Source organism: Camponotus floridanus, unplaced genomic scaffold (genome assembly GCF_003227725.1).
Source record: "Camponotus floridanus strain SB8 unplaced genomic scaffold, Cflo_v7.5 scaffold19, whole genome shotgun sequence".
NCBI classification, from domain to species: Eukaryota; Metazoa; Arthropoda; class Insecta; order Hymenoptera; family Formicidae; genus Camponotus; species Camponotus floridanus.
Genome location: NW_020229314.1, coordinates 2062507 through 2081079, shown reverse-complemented (window position 1 = coordinate 2081079; position 18573 = coordinate 2062507). Strand labels below are relative to the sequence as shown.

At 35.2% G+C, this 18573-nt stretch overlaps 2 protein-coding genes across 9 annotated transcripts in view; one reads left to right on the top strand and one right to left on the bottom strand.

The window, feature by feature from the left end:
• LOC105252197 overlaps positions 1-2890 on the top strand; it is a 46933-nt gene extending 44043 nt beyond the window's left edge. For all 4 annotated transcript variants that reach the window (XM_025407837.1, XM_025407838.1, XM_025407839.1 and 1 more), the window contains 4 exons: positions 232-410; positions 686-814; positions 901-1092; positions 1622-2890. In XM_025407837.1, coding sequence (XP_025263622.1) covers positions 232-410; positions 686-814; positions 901-1092; positions 1622-2676 — 1555 coding nt within the window. In that variant the 3' untranslated portion in view covers positions 2677-2890. The remainder of the gene's footprint in view (positions 1-231; positions 411-685; positions 815-900; positions 1093-1621) is intronic.
• A 4498-nt stretch (positions 2891-7388) lies between these two features.
• LOC105252199 (protein rhomboid) overlaps positions 7389-18573 on the bottom strand; it is a 120209-nt gene continuing 109024 nt past the window's right edge. For 2 of the 5 annotated variants that reach the window (XM_011259483.3, XM_011259482.3), the window contains exons 2-5: positions 18281-18540; positions 11047-11217; positions 10151-10306; positions 7389-8870 (exon numbers count right to left, since the gene is read on the bottom strand). In XM_011259483.3, coding sequence (XP_011257785.1) covers positions 8550-8870; positions 10151-10306; positions 11047-11217; positions 18281-18529 — 897 coding nt within the window. In that variant the 5' untranslated portion in view covers positions 18530-18540 and the 3' untranslated portion in view covers positions 7389-8549. The remainder of the gene's footprint in view (positions 8871-10150; positions 10307-11046; positions 11218-18280; positions 18541-18573) is intronic. The other 3 variants (XM_011259485.3, XM_011259484.3, XR_889276.3) reach the window with 2 other exon arrangements.

Sequence of the window (18573 nt, the reverse complement as noted above, 5' to 3'; positions counted from 1 at the left end):
TGCCAATTCGGTATTCGCGACTCTAACATTTTTTACGTCAAATTTATTTATTACACATTTTTATATAAACGATTATAATACAAAAGATGATTTTTTTAAAGAAAACTGTAATTACTTTCTTGCTATAAATCCATTATTTTTTCTCGCGATAATAATTCCAAAATGTAATTAAAATTATTTCAGAGATTGTATTTATCACGCTAGCAGAAAAATTAAATTTCACTATTGTAGGATAATACCGTTCGTGGCGGCAGATGCGTTGGTGAAGGACAAGGACGTACCTTCGCCTAAGACTGGATATCCGCCTGGTTCGGTAGTAGTGTCCCCTGAGCTACGACCGACCGACACTTCCGGTTTTTACGACATTGCAACCCAAGAGAACCGATTTAGCCCACCGGTAGAGACCGAAGGTATTTTACGATTTTCTACGTGGAATCTCAAATGAATGAGGAGATCGCAAAAACATACGAATGAGAAAGGGAGAATTAGATTTATGGAGAAATTATATTAGAGAATAAATTTTAATATACCTACTTTCATATATCTATTCTCTTGTTTTTCCATTTAATTATTTTTTATTAAATTATTTTCTGTTGTATTTGAAGAAAAAAAATTTGGTACTGTGCTATTTTAAGATTAATCACACAATATAATCTGAAAGAATAATAAAACTTCCTTTATATAGGTGGTTTTGTGCCTAGAGAGCCGCCGTATTTCGATATTCCTTATCACTCCACAGACTTAAATCTTGAAATTGGTACTGGAGTTACGGTGGTTCCAGCACAGATTACGAAGCCATATCGAAAAAACCATGGTATATACGGTATTTTTTATTAATCTATCAAATTTTTTGTAGTAACAGCCTTTTATATCGCCAATTGACATGTTTTGCCTGATTAGACTTATCCAGTGAATGTCACTTTGAAAATATGGAGTACCATCACGGTGAGATCTTGCCACGAGCCGGTCTCTGCATAATTTGCATGTGTTATTACGGAGAAGTCGTATGTTCCTCGGAGAAATGTCCCCCCTTGAAAATTGGCTGTCATAGGATCAATTCCGAGGAGAGATGTTGCGGAAAAATCATTTGCGGTATATATTTCATTATTTTTCCTACCGTTATATAATAATCGCTTTTCACATGACCTCTCATAAATCAATTATTACATGTGAGCTAGATATAAGGTATTAACTCAAAAAATTCAATAAAAGGCTTAAAGGACCAGCACAATGATGAAAAGATGCGAAAAAATGGTTATATTAATGTAAATAATTTATTTATTACATTAATATAACCGTTTTTTCGCATCTTTTCATCATTGCGCTGATCCTTTAAGCCTTTTATTGCATTTTTTGATTTTATCCTATGGACCTTTTTTTAATTATATTTATTTGATAAGGTATTAATTTATCAAAAATTTTCCTATGAATAAATAATAATTTTTTTAACAAAACGTTAATGACAATCACACTTTTTGCTAAAATATATTACACGAAAACTAAAATGTATGTCAAGTTCATAAATTATTCATATTTACGAGAATTGTTTTCTTATCAAGAGAACAGAGTTTTGAAATATACATCTTTACATTTTTATAATATATTTTATTCACTATTATAGTTGAAGCCGACGAGTCGCCAACGGTAGTGCTCGATCGTGCCGATGCCACGGCGCCTTCTCAACGACAATCGACAGTGTCCCCGGATCCCTTTCGCGACGTCATCAAAACCGAGCCAGCCCCCGACTTACCTTCTCTGATCGAAGACATGATCCCTTACCTGGTCGAGCGCGGCATCACAACGCCCAGACCGACGTCCATGACAGCACCGGTTCTTAAAACGTCGGTTCAGAACTTGGTGGACGATCGATTACGCCCGCCAAACTTTGATTTTACGGAGCAAGTGTCGCTTGTACAACCGCCCTTCGATTATAGGGAGGAAACAATCGATTCCTCTTTCTTGCCGGAAACGAAGTACGGAGCGAATCGCGAAGGGCCTCCGAAGGATATCGTCTCGTTAACGTACGATTCCAAGAATCAGATCATGGATCGCAAACCCGTTGAGAATCCCATGGCGGGAGTCTTCAGCTACGGGATGCACTTGACCAAGTTAAATCGTACGAACGACGATTCGAAGAACGATTTCCATCGGAATAACATCACGGAGCAGAAATTCGTGAAACAAAACGTAACTGAGATCGACGATAGAAACTTGACCAGCAAAGTGGACAGTCATACCACGAAGTACGACAATCATACCGAGTCGGATAATACGCTGAGTGAGAACGAGAGGACCACCGAGGACGCCATCTTTTCATTGGACAGTATTCTTGAGCTGCTATTCTCCTCGAATAGCAGTTCTAGCAACAAGCTGCTCGAAACCACGAAGACATCGCATGTTTCTTCGGTGGATGGCGAAGGAGAGGGTCAGAGCACTCTTGTTGCTTCATCGACGAGTGCGGAGAAGTTAACCGAGGAGATGAAAACTGTCGAGACGTCCTCGAAGGTCCTCGACAACGAGATACCAATGTCCATGGGCAGTTTGCTGAAGCTGGCGGGCTGCAATATATACGGCCGAATGTATCGCGTCGGTAGAATCATCACGGAGCTCTCGAGTCCTTGCATGGAGTGCAGGTGCACGGAAATTGGTGTCCAGTGCAAACAGTTAGAATGTTGATCGGACACCGATTCCCTCCGTGCATCGAGTACCGATTTAACGTCATCGTAAGAAAACGTTTCGCGAATACTCGAGAATAAAATAAGACTGTTCTGTCGAAAATATTGAAAGTGCTTATATGTTGCACAGGATATTTCCGATGAAAAAGCTATTTTATGATTTAGTACAATATAATTGCGTTTTTTAAATTTCGTCTGTTCAATTCTGAAATCTATAAAGATTAATAATAATAATGGAAAATTCAGTATTTTTGGGATCAAAATAATATTTGAAATATGTTGCGTGCGTGTGTGTGTATGTGAAAAAAAAAATAAAATCTTTATAGAAAATTATATTTTAAGATTTGGAAAAAGAAACGATATTTAAATATAAATAATTTAATATGCATTTGCAAAAAAATTTCAAAGTTTAAAAGTCTAAGAAATCTATCATAATGAATCTTGTCAGATGAAATCAGTGGCTTTATTACGAAACACGAATTGACAAAGGATCATTGTAGCATTTATTTTTATATCTCATACTTATGAAATTAGAGAAAGATAGTTGACAGGAATTTTTCTTGCGGTTTCTCTCCAAGTTTCGACCTTTGCGACCGCAGAATTTAATATATTTCACTATCGATATAATTAGAGATGCTGTCCGAAACCACGAATATCTGGAACTATCAAGACGGTCCGCTGTTGTATCTTCCGCTAAGATACTCTGACAGTGCGATGAATCTTTGGCCAAAACTTCGGACAACTTGGGCTATGTAATTATCCAGGCAGAACCGATAGACTCGGTCTCGATGACCCTCGATAATGAGACACCGATGTTCGTGGTCAGATTACTCTAACTGGATGTAATACCCGCGCGCGTATTTGTATCGCGTTGGTTGGATCATTATGTAGTCTCAGTAGTCTCCGAGTTTTCCTCTCGAATGCGGTTGCATGCGCGCAGGCGAGTTTATGTATAGAAACTAATGAAGCTCAAGCGCTAGATCCGAGGAATTGTTAATGGAAGAGTATTCCTATAGAGTATTTCGAGGGAATAATTCTCTTTAGGGATAGAAATATTTTCCAAAAATATATTTAACAGAGTTTACTTGAAAAATTTAGTCCGACTTGAAACATACAATTCGCGATAAAAATAGAATTTTATTTATAATTTTATACGTTACATCTTAATGTAACTCCCGATACATATATTTTGCGTATATTGTACCCTTTTAAATCTGTCTTGCGCATTATGCAATATATAAAATTATAAACACAACTTTGTCGAATTATATCGTTCAAAACAAAGTTTAAAACGGAATAAAAGTATAAGTTGCGCGGAGAGATTTAGTGGCCTTCGGTCATGCAAAGTTTTAATACGCACATAGCACTGTTTTCAAGAAGTAGCAATAAAACTTGGATATTACACTCGAAAGTAGAGAATACTTTTTCCTTAATAATCGTTTGTTTCGCGACTTTTTATCAATTGATTAATGTCAGCTGTGATTTTCCTCCGTCTTTTCCGGGCACGTAATTGATCCTTCCCTCGATTAGAGGTATCGCCCGTAATCCGGCTCATAGTTCACCGCGATCGTCGTCTTATCCCGGGATTCCCAGATTCCTCTTTCTAATTTCCTTCGTGTCCGTCGTTTTCTCTCCCTTGTATCGGCGAGTATTATTCCAGGGACGTCGCGCGACGATCATAAACGCAAGCCTTAGGAGAATCCACGTTCTGACGGGATCGATCAGGATGTAATTGTGAGGAATAGTTCTTCCGTGCCTCGAAGAATAAGTGGATGAAGGCGGAAGTTAGCGCGGTATTCGTTCGCCCCGACCGTCTTTCCTCTTTAATGGGAATTATCCGTCTATATCGCAGGTTGAGAGAGATGGCGAGGAGGGGGTGTCGTTTTGATTTATCTTCGTAATTTATCTCACTGAACCGAATGCAAAAGATACCCGGTTGTGGAATACTACGGCAGTAGGGGAGAAGAGAGAATAATCATTTGAGACGCGAAGAGAGAGAGAGAGAGAGGGAAAGAGAGAAATGCTCTTGCAAAATTCAAATTATCCTGCTAAATTACACGTCTTTTGTAGATTAATGAGATTTGTGGTGTGTACTATTGTACGCCGACTATCAATCAATTTTTATAAACATTTATACAAAATTAAAATGTTGATAAAAAAAAGTGGACTTACACGAGTTGAATCTACTTCGAATCAAATGATCTTTTCTTTTCTCTTTCAAACACAAATAAATATTAGAATCTGATTGAAAAAGTTATTTGATGTTAGAAGAGCTAACTTATCTTGTGCAGAATTTTGCAATTTTCTGTAAATGTGAATAACCTGAATAACAATTTAAGAGAGAATACTTAGTTTTTAAGTTATGATAACGATCTCAATAGCATCACTGATTGAACAATTATATTATCGCCTATTATGTATACATATATATAAGCAGAATGAATCAGTTAACAACGAAGATGATGTTGAAGTAATTTTAAAGGTTTTGTTTCAATTAATATTATATGCATTATTTTTAAGTTTATTTTTTGAATCGCCGTAGTTAAAGAAAGAAAGAGAGAGAGAAAGAGAGAGAGAGAGAGAGAGAGAGAGAGAGAGAGAGAGAGGGAAGAACATTAAAAATAATAAGCAGATGTTATGAAATGCAAGTACGTTAAATTTCGTATTTTATAACTATCGTTATAACTATTATATTATATCGAGAGTCGTAAGATTGCTTGGTGTATTGTGATTTATATAAAACGATGCGTTTATTAAATATTTCGTGTTTAGTTTTATTAGTATTAGTTTTCTCTTTTATGTGTCGCAACATATTTTTGCAAGCGTTCGCGTTCTCGAAGAGAAAATTCGCGATTTCCTTATATATTCTTATAATATCATTTTGAAGAGCGTAAAAATTTTATCGCAAACCTTACGAAACAATAAAATCTTTCGCTCTTCTTAAGGAAAAACATCGCGCGTTATATTTATCGATAATATATTATTTTACCTAAACCGATTTTTTAAAAAAATTGACAGGTTCCATTTTGAATGCCGCATAGAGGCTTTATGTACTTTATACATATAACCCAATGTAATAAACTTTTATACATCATCCCACACTTTAATTTTCAGCTTCTTATTTTTTCTTTTCACTCCTCTTTCTTTCATAAAGTATAGTGGGATATATTTAACATGAATTTACCTAGTTTTTCAAATAAATGTAACATTTTTTCAATGCCTCTGAAAAAAATAAGTTTTCTACCAAGATTATTTTAATGCGAAACAAACATCATGTTGAGTATAATGTTGAGTAACAATTATGTTATTAAAATATATATGATTAATATACACACATCAGAAATTGCCTGAGAAGATGAATATCTCTGGTAAAAGGGGCGGTGTGCTGTTTAATCGTAATTAACACAAAATAATGGCCAATCTAATTAACTTTAATCTTTGAAACAGCATGCTTGCGTTTATTAAACGGAATAATAATGGCGCATATCGAATGGGAACAGTTTTAATAATGCGAACGCAGAGAGGAGAATATTTCGATAGGAGATTGCAGGTCGTATCATGAAACATCATACGATTCATTCGACTTTATTGCAGGCAATCGGTTGTTTCGATATACAATGGAAATAACGGGGAGGGGACCTCATTACATGTACTCGCGGCGAATCACAGTACGAATGTGTGTGTGTGTGTGTGTGTGTATGTATGTATGTATGTATATGTACGTAATTATATATTTAATAATTCCTATTTACAAGGTTCCATAATGTAATTGTGTCGACGACAACACTAACATAATCACAGCCAGTTTGCCTCGTAACATTGATAAACAAGTAGGTATACTACTAATTGCCTGAAGGAGAACACATTATTTTTTTCTCCGCGCACATATATATAATTCTTTTCATTCTATATCGTTACATGCTTGCGTGCGTTACACGCCACAATCCATCTCGGCACCAATAAATTTCTTTGATAGCGCGCGCAATAAAAATGTTCACCCTAATATCTGAAATACTGAAAATCTCAAAAAATGCGACACGCCACGGAATCCCTTTAAAGATGCACGACCCCACACACAATGGAAATATATTCAATTAAGAATCGAGCAAGAATTATATTGCTTATTAAATGTGACTTTTATTCGAAAGAAACGAGACACGAGACGCGTTATCGCGAGTTCCTTACTTTTGTCGATTTGCTTGTTAAAAAATTCCGACAAGCACGAGTTTAAGCGAGTTTAATCGAGTTGTGTATTAATTCAAGCTTTAACGACGATATCTATTATCGCTCGGTACGATGCATTAATCATTAAATTTAAGCGGAGAAAAAACAGCACGGGGGTGTAAGAAAATTGATGAACGTTTCTGAATCTGAACACACACGAATCCATGACGACCACTTCACATCGTGATTACAAAGACACTACGCTAGAAATATTCTGCAAGTTTTACAGCTTCGTAGATAGAAACGCGATTATCTTTACTTTATGATTATCGCTATATAAAAGAGATTGGCTCTCGCTCTTGGACATCTATCGGGAAATATGGCAGGACTGTGGTTTAATGTGAAGAAATTTATTTTGCACATCTCGTTACCCTCTCGCTCTACATTAGCTGATAACGTCAAATTCAAGATTACGATGTCGTATATCTCTACAGCAGCGAAATTAGCTTATTCGAGATTTACGTAATTTTCGCTTTTTAAAGTCAGTCGCATGTTGTTAAACTTTGCTTTATTAACGATCGATACATTTATCTTGCCATTATTAAAATCTTCGTTATATCATAACACGTTTACGTTAATAATATATTGTGTGATCGCTTTATTTTTTTTATACACCTTCTTACATATCTCATACACGCTAAATCGTTAATACGAATAATAGAAAGGATGAAGGTATTCCATCTTGTTCTCCCAACATTGTTAGCGATGTACTAGCATTAATATACTCGGAATCGTGATTCTTATTCTCACGCGAGCCATAACAATATCCTGTATTTCTCTATTTTTATTTAAATAAATTCGCTCTCCACTTTCTATTAATAAAATTTAATTCGTCCCCATCGCAGGGCAAACTCACCTGCCACCGTCCATACGCATCGTTTCAGCCATCTTAAATTGTGTGTTATATAATTACTCTTATTTTTATTATACACGCATGCCACACTTTCATAGTCTCTTTTTTTTGTCGCCAATAATAGCGAGATTGACATAACGAGAAATTATTACATATCGTATCGCTAAGTATTAATCATATACAATTCGATCCTATCGAAAAGTTACAATCGGCAGTTTGAAACGTTTTACCTGTCCGTAAAAAAGTTGCGACGTTTACCTCCATAGTATCTGTAATATCAAATTTATCAAAGTTATCGGAGACGCGAAGAGTCACAATTTATATTCACTTTAAAGTACCCCATCGTTCTACCGCACATTTCATCGAGCGACTCTTCGAGAGTCTAAAGATTCTAATGGCAGCGAGTAGCATGAACGAGTTCGACGAAAAATTGTTGATCTTTGGTATTTGTTCTACCAACTTGCCGAGCGCGAATTTTCACTCGAGTCTCTTTACAAGCATCTTGGCGTATCGATCGTGCGATTCCCTTCCGGAGAAACTTTCACGCGCGTCTGCCGAAATCGCGATCGCGTTCGTAATAGACCGACGTAATAGACAGATTTGACTGCACGGGATCCGTGCGAGATTCGAGAGCGGAAAGATTCACCTGGCAGATCGACGTTCAGTTCGTTCCCACGTTATCCGTTCTTTTTCCCGGTCCTTAAGATCCTCTACTCGAATACACTCTCGGCGGCCTCCCGGATCTTGACGATCAGGAAGGACCGTCTGCAGAGCTTGACGAGCATCTCGATCCTCTGTCAGGACGGCTTCCTGAGCTGCGGCAGGGCGATTAGGTAGACGTTGCCGAGGACGGCGCCGACGATCAGCAGCATCACGCTCACGGCCGACAGCAGCCGCACGTATCGCACGAATCTGCGCCCACGGGCGTCCTTCTTGCTCTGGTTCGGGAACACGGCCAGACCCAAAAGTGGACCCGCCAGCGCGCCCGCGACGTGTGCCGCCCAGCCGACCCGGCCGCATCCGAGCAACGCCGGGATGGGCAGCGACGCGACATCCGCGCCGGCCAACAACAATACGGCGCCGAGACGCCAACCCGCGTAGCGTAGTTCGCCGTGGCACTGAAATCAACGAGAAACAAAAGGATGCCACACGATCGGCTCGTGTAGCTTTTGTATACGAGCGGGGTGCGCGTAATTTCGACTGTTCTTATTTAAGGGTCTAGCCCACTCTAGCGGTATGGAAGATTAATGATTTTTAGAAATATTTTTTTGTAAAGAATATTAAAAAATTGATCTTTCAGCGTTTTATGTTTTTATTGATGTTTAGGAAATGCTTTGTATGTACAATCCCAGCAAAAAGTAGCTGAAAATCAATTGACGAATATGTCTATTTTTGGTGTATTTTGAATATGAGAAATTGTGTGGAATATTACAATTTGATCTTACAGTGCAGAGATGTATTTTTTAATATTTATTGCGTTTTTACTAAATTCCGAATTTTGTAATATAATCGAATATTATTATTTATTATTATTATTATTATTATTATATATTTTGTAAAATAATGATTAACTTTTGGCAGAGAATTTCGCCTTGTAACAGATACATGGCTGACTTCATTACATTATATTTAATACCTTTTTAACCAGATAGAACTTGTATAATATTATTTGACCAAATATTTCCTCTGTATCTAAATTTTTGCAAATTTTAAACAAATTCTGAATATTATTTCCATGTGTTTTTGTCATTTAAATCGACGTGATTATACATTTCTCATAAGAACACATGTTAATTCAATGCAAATTAAAATCCTTATAACTTGTGAACGCTTTAATGAATCGATTTAAAAATTGTAATGCTATCTAAATACTAATAAAAAAATTCTAAAAACACCAATTTTTAATATTCTTCCAAAAGCTTCTAAAAATCATCTCTCTCCATTTATCATATTAAAATAGACTGGACATTTAAAAAAGAAGTCTGAGCAAAAAATTCCAAAATTATATATACACTCGCAAATATACAAAGTTATATAAGTATATATAAGCTAAAAGTCTGTAAATTTCAGTTTTAATGAATTCAAAAAAGTATATAATTCCAATATTTTCTTGAAGCAATTAATGTAATCGGAAAAAACTTGGAATGTAAATATTTTATCGGACATTTTCCTATCACGTTTTTCACGATTTCAATTATTAAATAGAATATCTCGAGCGAAAACATTTCTCGTGCTAAACAACACTTTTTAATATAACATCTTTTTTTTTGTAGTCTTCGGTCTTCTTTATTTTTTTATACTACACACGCAACGGATTTTTAACGAGCAAACGGACGGGCGGCTTATGTGAGTTGGGATTCGTGTTCTTAGAGATGGAGAAACTTTTTGCCGCGCTTACCAGGTAAAGATGAGCAAGATGACTCGTGAGCAGTGCATAAACGCCTGCCGAAGCGCCGACCAAGTAAAGACTGGGTTGCAGAAGCGACGCTCCCAGGGCGCCGCAAACTCCACCGCCCAAATAGATTGTCGCTACCCCTATTCGTCCTTGTTCCACCTGCAACCATGAATTTTTCACGGTCCTTATCTGCTTGTGCAAAAATCTCTTGTCCATTTACAAGTATGAAATTATGACAACCTCTATTATTTAAGTTCTCACAAAAATAATTTGTTGTTGAATAGCTGACGGAAAAATATTTTCAGACGCGATAAAGTAATAGAAATCTTATTTGAGAATTTTATTTATGCGTAACTGCTGTTGGTACGAATTGCGTAACAACATAAAAAATAATAATATATATGTTTAATTTATCAAAACATTTTTTTATCAATATTTGTATTGATATAATAAATATGTATAAACTTGTCAGAAAATCAAACTAATCTATTCCATTTTTAGCAAATTTCTTAATTTTTAAGAGATACATAACTATAAAATTTATAAAAAATATAGTTAATTAAAGATAATCAAGAAACTAAAATTAAGAAATTTTCGAAAAGCATATATCGTTAACAAAATATTATCCTTATCATAATCATATAATTATATCCGAGTAAACGTCATTATCTTTCTAAAAAAAATCTTCTAAAAATATGCTTTCGCGTATTTATCTGCTTCGAAATATATTTCGCGTACGATAAGAGCGATTTAATCTGTCGTATATACGAATATTATCCGATCTAATTGCGGACAAAAAGGTTCGCAATCGAAAAGAGAGGTTTTCGCTGTCTCTTAAACGCGGTGTCTCGATATCGGCCAGTTGAACGACGTTCCCGCAATTTACTTGATTGGCTCACCTCGAGTGGAGTGGCCAAGACCAGCTGAATGACCACGTTGAGTGCGAGGTGAAGTGCGTTCGAGTGCAGTAGCATGTAGGAGGCGAACCTCCAACCCTGCACCCTCTGACGGGGATCGTAGACCAGCCATCTCCGTAACGTCGCCTCGTCTCCCAGGCAGTGGACGGTTATCTGTTACGAGTGAAAGCACGTTTAATGCGCCTTTTCCCGCCTCTGTCGCGGAAAACTCGTATGGCGGAAAAGCGCAATATTCAAGAATACGGAAATAATTATACGTCACCGTGGACAGACGTGCCAGAGATGCTAGAGATGAAATTAATTGTGATTGACGATGTTTCTGTTAAATTCTATTACGTGCGCAGTAATGAAATATTCGTTGCGTGTGTGTGTATACATGTACCAAATATCATTTTATGCACTCACACATAAATTTGTATGCATTTTTTCACTATAATGTAATATCTACTTTATCGTTTAATTTATATTATTTTATTTTATTATCTATTATCTTATTATTTATTTTATATTTGAATTGTGTAATAATGTGTGTAACTTTTTTTATTGCTAAAATAGTTGTTATCATTAAATTAGAGCTTGTGATATTATTAATATAATGTTTAATTGTGTTTTAATGTATATTATACTGTGTACACTTTTCGATGTTACGCAGATTTCTCATAATCCTTTGGAGAGAAGCGATTTAGATTAGTATGTATTTAGAAGCTAAATAAAGATACAGTAACACACAAATTAAACATTATATCAGATTCTGTGAAAATACTGGTGCGCCAGGTATTTCCTTAACGAAACTTAATTCTTCGGGAAGTAAAATGGTCTTCTCTGGTTTCCTCCGTCGAGATAGAAAACGTATTACACGTATCTTTATCGTCGGGGAGTCTTACATAAAAAAAAAATGCTTGTTCCTTCAGTTAAAACAAGTTATATAAAATTTAAAATAATTGCTGACTCGAAACTCTTAATTTTCTTTACACTTAATTTTCTTTACACTTAATTTTATGTTTCTACAAGAATATATCTCAATATTTGTATTTTAAATAAAGGATTATAAAGTTTATATCTCTATTTGTATTATATCTCTATTTTATATCTCTATTTGTATTATAATTTATTAAAGATACACAACATATTAATTAATATAATTAAACTTTGCAATTCTCTAAAATATAATTTAATCTTGCTTAATTAATTAATATTTTTTTTTTACATAAAATAAACTCTCCCTTTTTTAAAGCATTGAACGAAAATTTAATAAATTTGCCTAAACTTTCCAAACGATCATAAATTCGTATCACCGTACCGTGATAAATTGTACAATAATGTACATAATACAATATCGTATAACACCTTGCGATTGAGCCATACCAAATACCGGATCAATCGCATTATCGATCACAATGATTTACGAAGATCCAGCGAGCCTATTAAGCGTCCCCTGTGTATGTTCATCATCGATATCGGGAGTTCCCGTTCAATATTAATCGCGCGCTCCGCAAAATATTTGTCACCTGGACGTAGGTCGGGGCGTGCAATTTATCAGCGTGTTTAATAACTTGCTCATCCGATTTTATCCGGAATTTATATCGTAATCGTAATAAAGAGCGGCGGATGCATGCGCGCGCGCAGGAGTGACCGGAAATAATACCTTAACGACTATCGCTCTTTTTTTTTTTCCTCTTCCATGTACCACGACGTTGCATGAAATGCGCGCGCGGGAGGGGGGAAGGGGGAGGGTATTCCCGCCGGTAAATCACACGTGTCAGCAGGTGCGCCGCTCTTTCGGAGTGCTTGGCCCTGGATACCTCTCTGCCCGGCTATTCCCATCCCGACGGTCCCCCCAGTTTTTACGACCGTTTACCTCTCCGTCTAGATTTCGGCGCCGTTTCGCGCTTAATGCGCTTTTACGCTCTCCATCTCCGGACGGGTATCTCTTTCGGGAATTTAAAACGCGGCAGCGCAGCGTTTACCTCGCTCCAGATGATCGTTTCCCGTCACATCTGTCGCGTAACAATATTTTCATTTGATAATGTGTCTGTGTTACACGCACAGTCGAATGAGATTGATTAAATTCTGCCGTTTTCGCGAGTGTGAAATTATGCTGCACGATGCTATTAACTCTGGGATTCACAATTTCTTTTCACAATATTTTCTTTATAAGCGATAAATAATATCTAAAAATCTAGGAACTAAATATTTATTTATATCGCGCTTTATTTTTTTTAGAAAATAACGCTAATATCCTAAGTAAGAAAAGTATTTTTAAAACATTAAAATATTTCTCTCTCAATTATTTCATCTATGATATACGTTCCAAGATTTTAATAAAATATCGGTATGAAAGTAGCGAACTACATACACTGTTAAATAAATAGAACGATATAATTTTCCAACTCAATGAAATATTATCTCAATTATGTTACGGATTGTAATTAATCATAAATATTCATCATAAATAAATGACAGATATTCAAACATAACAATTTTTCAGAAAAATTATATAACTATTTATTTTAAACCCACTACGTTATTTCAGTTGTCTTGTTATTTAATGATGATTCAATTATGTCATTCCAAATTCCCTTGCAAATGAAAATAAAGGAGGATTGTTCAAGTGAAGGGCGAACAACATCGGATGGTTATTGTTAAGCGCACCATGTGTCAGCCTGGTGCGGTCACAGTCAGTGATTTCGTCCAATACGGCGTTCTAATTCTGAATTCTAAGCAAATGTTTGCAGCAGCCCGTATAATTGGTTGTATGACGTGTGTATGTATTTGCCTGTGTATGTGTGTGTGTGTGTGTGTGTGTGTGTGTGTGTGTGTGTGTGTGTATGTGTGTGTAAAGTGCATTCGGAAACTCTGGTCAAAGTTCGTAATTATAGAGATGTCTGCATCCCCTACAACATTGGAATTTCATTTTCCTAAGGTGTGAGAAAAGAAGAACGTAATATTCCCGTAGTATTCACGTGATGCGGTGCGAATATCGACATTCGCGGCACGCTGGAATATATCGTGCGAAGAAATTTGATTAGTATTTGAAGTATAATTTTGCGATATATTTGCGATATTATTTAAATTTATTTTGCGATATTAATCCAAGTATAACAGGATTTTAATGTAATATTTTTCAAATGTAAACAGAAAGAAAATAAATAAAAAAGAATTATTATTATAACTTTTTTTAAATATTGCGCGAACGTTTTATTCACACATGTATAAAAATAAATATTTACTCAAATATATTTAAATTAAATGTAACCACAAAATTGTGTATACAATTGATATTTATATAATATTTTTAAATATATTAAATATATTATATATATATATGTATAAAATGTTTGTAAAATTGCAAAATTGTATACATCTGACGTAATCAATTATCTCAAAATTAAATTCCTTAAGATACATGAAAATAAAAAAATTGCAAGAATATTAATTAAATTACGTAAGAAAGCTTACAGTTATTTTTACTCTCTATTTTTACTATTTTTTTTTATTCTATTCAAATACTATGACATTTTATGGTATTGAAGAGAGAGAAAGAGAATGCCAAATCAATGGTTTCCCCAAAAGTTTGATTGAACCTGGATAACCTGTTTGGAATGATCACCGTGTCAGACAACAAGCGATACACAAATCACAGAGGTTTGTTTTACGAGTTTCAGCTATCGTCTACTCGGAGCTCGGAGTGCAATAAAGTGGTGGGACACGAGGGAGGTTCCAAGTTGAATCTCGATATTCCCCGTAAAAGTGAGAAATACGTTCACGTCACCTAAAAGTTAAACATAAAGAAGACTTTGTCTCACATGGAATCGAATTCGAGAAGCCGCGAATATGCGTTCGCTTCACGATTCACGATTTCGTCGTCAAATCGTGTCTCAAATCGTATCCTTTCTATGCACAAGAATATTGTCAATCTGAACGCGTCATGTAATCTATTATTATCTGACACATTTTTCTCTTAACAAAAATCTCGAGCATCTTTTGATTTTTCTACAAGCCGGGAATTAGCACAATTAAGTGCTCAATATTTCGAGTAATATCAATTTAGTTATTTAAGTATCTTAAATATATTTTTACACATTTTAAGTAATAATATCACGTGTGTATTGCATGATCGTCTCTTTTCTTTCTTTCTTAAAACATATTTTCCTCGAATTTTGCTTCTGTTTTTTTTTTATTTAAAAATCGAAACATCAATTCGGCAAAAATCAATATTATATTCATATCATTGTGGATTATAATCACGATGTTAAATCTATTTTCGGTGATCTGGAGAATGTTATGGAGTGGAATTTACTGTTTTTATTCTTCCATTTTGCTTCTCACTTCGAGCTCATTACACATTAAGAACCATCATCTATCTATCCAGTTTCATTCTCCTACGCTATCTTCCTTTAACATACTTGGCGGCCTTGTCATGTTAAGAGCAGAGGAGCAGTTTCTGCGGGCTCGTATGCGCGTACAAGGAATGAATTTAATTTTGAGTCTATGCATTTGAAGCGCCAATTAATGTTCCGTCATATCATTATAGAAACTTGTATGAAATTCACGAAACCCATCATTCTGCTGATAACGGGTCACTCCTTTTCATATTCTGATAATTATATATGTATACTCCTAGAACAAAATTAACGCATAATTTTTTTCACTTTTTCTTTAAAAGTTGATATTTAAATTTTAATGAAAAATTTTAAAGAAAAGATAAAAAAAAATTATGCGTTAATTTTGTCCAGGAGTATATAATCATATCACTATATTATATCACTCGATTTCGATTAAGTAATATAATAGTATGATTATATGTAATTATCAGAAATTTCCTGGCACCAAAACTCATTAATCTTCTTTACAAATTAAAAAACATTTAAAGCTGTTTTCTTCTTTAAAAAAGGTAATTACTTATCTATTTATATCATCAAAATGCGTACATAAAATCTTTTATTCGTAGACATACGCAGATTATTTATATAAATTTTATTCAAGAGAGATGAAATGTAATAGCTTTATCATTCTTTCCATTTATTGTTCTACACCTCTACTGTATTCCGAATGCAAAGTTCTTTAAATTTTGAGAAACGATTCGCGAAGGCGAATCGCGTCGAGACGATAAATATTACAGCTCGTTCCTTTTTATCGCGCAAAATGCCACCGACGCTCTCCGTTTCCATCCTTAGTGCAAAGAGCCTCAACGTGTATTCTCAAACGTGTGTTTACACACGCTGTCTCGTATATTACAAATTATATCTTCCACTTGCAACAAGCGAGTTTTCACCAAACAATATTGCCGCGATAAAGTTGAAATTCACGGACTGCGGTCGTGAATTAGTAGCCGCCTTTAATTCCGCGGTTTTAGGTTTACATACTTTAGCGCACGTGTTCGCGAATAATTCTTCGCAAGTAAAATTTCCCAGCTCGGACATTGATGTATATGTGAGTCTGAAAAAAATCAATCTTTTTCGAATATCGCTACTTTTTCAGCATTTCTTTAAACTACACAAAGTGCGCAATTAAATTCTCTCTCTCTCTCTCTCTCTCTCTCTCTCTCTCTCTCTCTCTCTCTCTCTCTCTCATTTCTCTATCTATAAAAGCGTACGTGCAGATGGCTCGTTGAGCCGTTTTGAAACTCGCTGTTCATAACATGTTCCTCATTTAGTCAGATGACATTTTATATATATAATTATTAAATTAGAAATTAATTTAATACTTTAAATATTTTCATCTAAAACTATTTTTCTCTAATTATCACAATTTTATTTTATATAAATCTATATTAAATTTTCTTTCACGTCAAATTTTAAAAATATTTTAAGAGTTATGATATTTTTTATTGATATTTTTATTGATTATTTTAAAAATATTTTAAGAGTTATGATATTTTTTAGCATACTGGCATGGGAACGAAATTTGTATGTATATTCCGTTTTATACTCTTCTCCATAATTTCTCTCCATAAATTTTTAAATTTTCTTAATCAAGATTATCTTTTTTATATGAGCATCAGAGATAATTTTATCGCATCTAATTTTATTTTATTTCTATATTTTATATCAATACAGCAATCGGAAAATGATTAATTTCAATTGGATCTTTTTTTCAAATATTCTATAAAATTATATTTGCTTATTGCCTCGAGCTTTCAGCGTTTTATACCAACCTGTATGATATTAATTTTAAAATTAAAATAATTGCTTTCACAAAAGAATTAATTGTCGACTGCGAAATTATAACGTTACTGTTTCAATAATATTAATTAAACGTGAAAATAACATTTATGATACAGTATAAATTTTCAACCGCAAACTCCAAAAATTGCGTGCATGAAAGAATATATTTATACTTAATTTTCTCATATCTTTTTGCAAAATGAGTTTGGACTGTAGAAGCATCTGTAATGGACATTCTCTTTGATCTCGTTCCGCGGCGACCCGTGCAACGAGTCAAAAAAAAAAAAAAGAATGCAGCTAAGTGATTAACTTTCGTCGTATTCCGCGGTAAAACGAGTAAGAAATTGCGGTATAACTTTGCGGTTTTAAATTCGCGCATTTTTATTGCGCGTACCCGTAGCTGCTTATTCATTTTCCAGCTGAAATGCAAAATGAAGCGCGCGCGCTTCCGAGATTATTATCGAGCAAAAAGGCCACGAAGAGATTCCGCACTTTTTGGAGTTTTCGCCATCAGATATCTCTCGGGATATCGTTCTGGGATATTCTCTGGTGAATTCGCGCGTATAATTGGGAAGGATTCCCATTGCGCTTTCCTTTCGTCCTCGCTCGAGAACTCAACACGACACGGTTGGTTCTGTTAATGAGAAATCCTCAAGCTTACGCTTTGCGACCATTTTTTTTTTCCGCTCGACTTGCATCCGCCGGAATGTCTGTAATATATTTCCACGGCGAGTTTTATTTTTCAGCTAGAACAGCAGTTGCACGAGCATAATAGAAATATGAAGACGTTGTAAAAAAAGACAAAATGCATGAGACAACCTAATGCAAGAGAAAAAGAAAAGGTATGTTTTTATAAATAATTACTGTTATCAAGTGTGATTTAAAGATACAAGATGCTCCTGTGTTCGGTAATTATTACGTCAATTATGTAATTATTGATCGCATCCGGAATTCATTCACCTTAATGATGCTAATGCAGATGATATGTCGATAATTATTATGCCATCTTGTAATTACATTATTATTTATCACATCCGGCATTCACTCACCTCGATGATACTGATGCAGATCATGAGGTAGGGCGGTCGTATCCGGAAGCTTGGCTTCCTGGATAGATGTCTGGGCGTTGGTCTAGGTGTGACTTCATCGTCACGCTTTTTTTTATAGGAGGACGTGACAATGATCGGTGATTCCGGGGAATAGGGCGAGCCGGGTCCGGAATACGTCGCGTCCGTGGAATCCGACGAGATCGTCGACAAAGTCGGCGAATTTTCCAACAATGCTGCCTCGGCGTCCATTTTCGTACCTGCTAAACGGATAAAGATAATCAAAATCATTAATG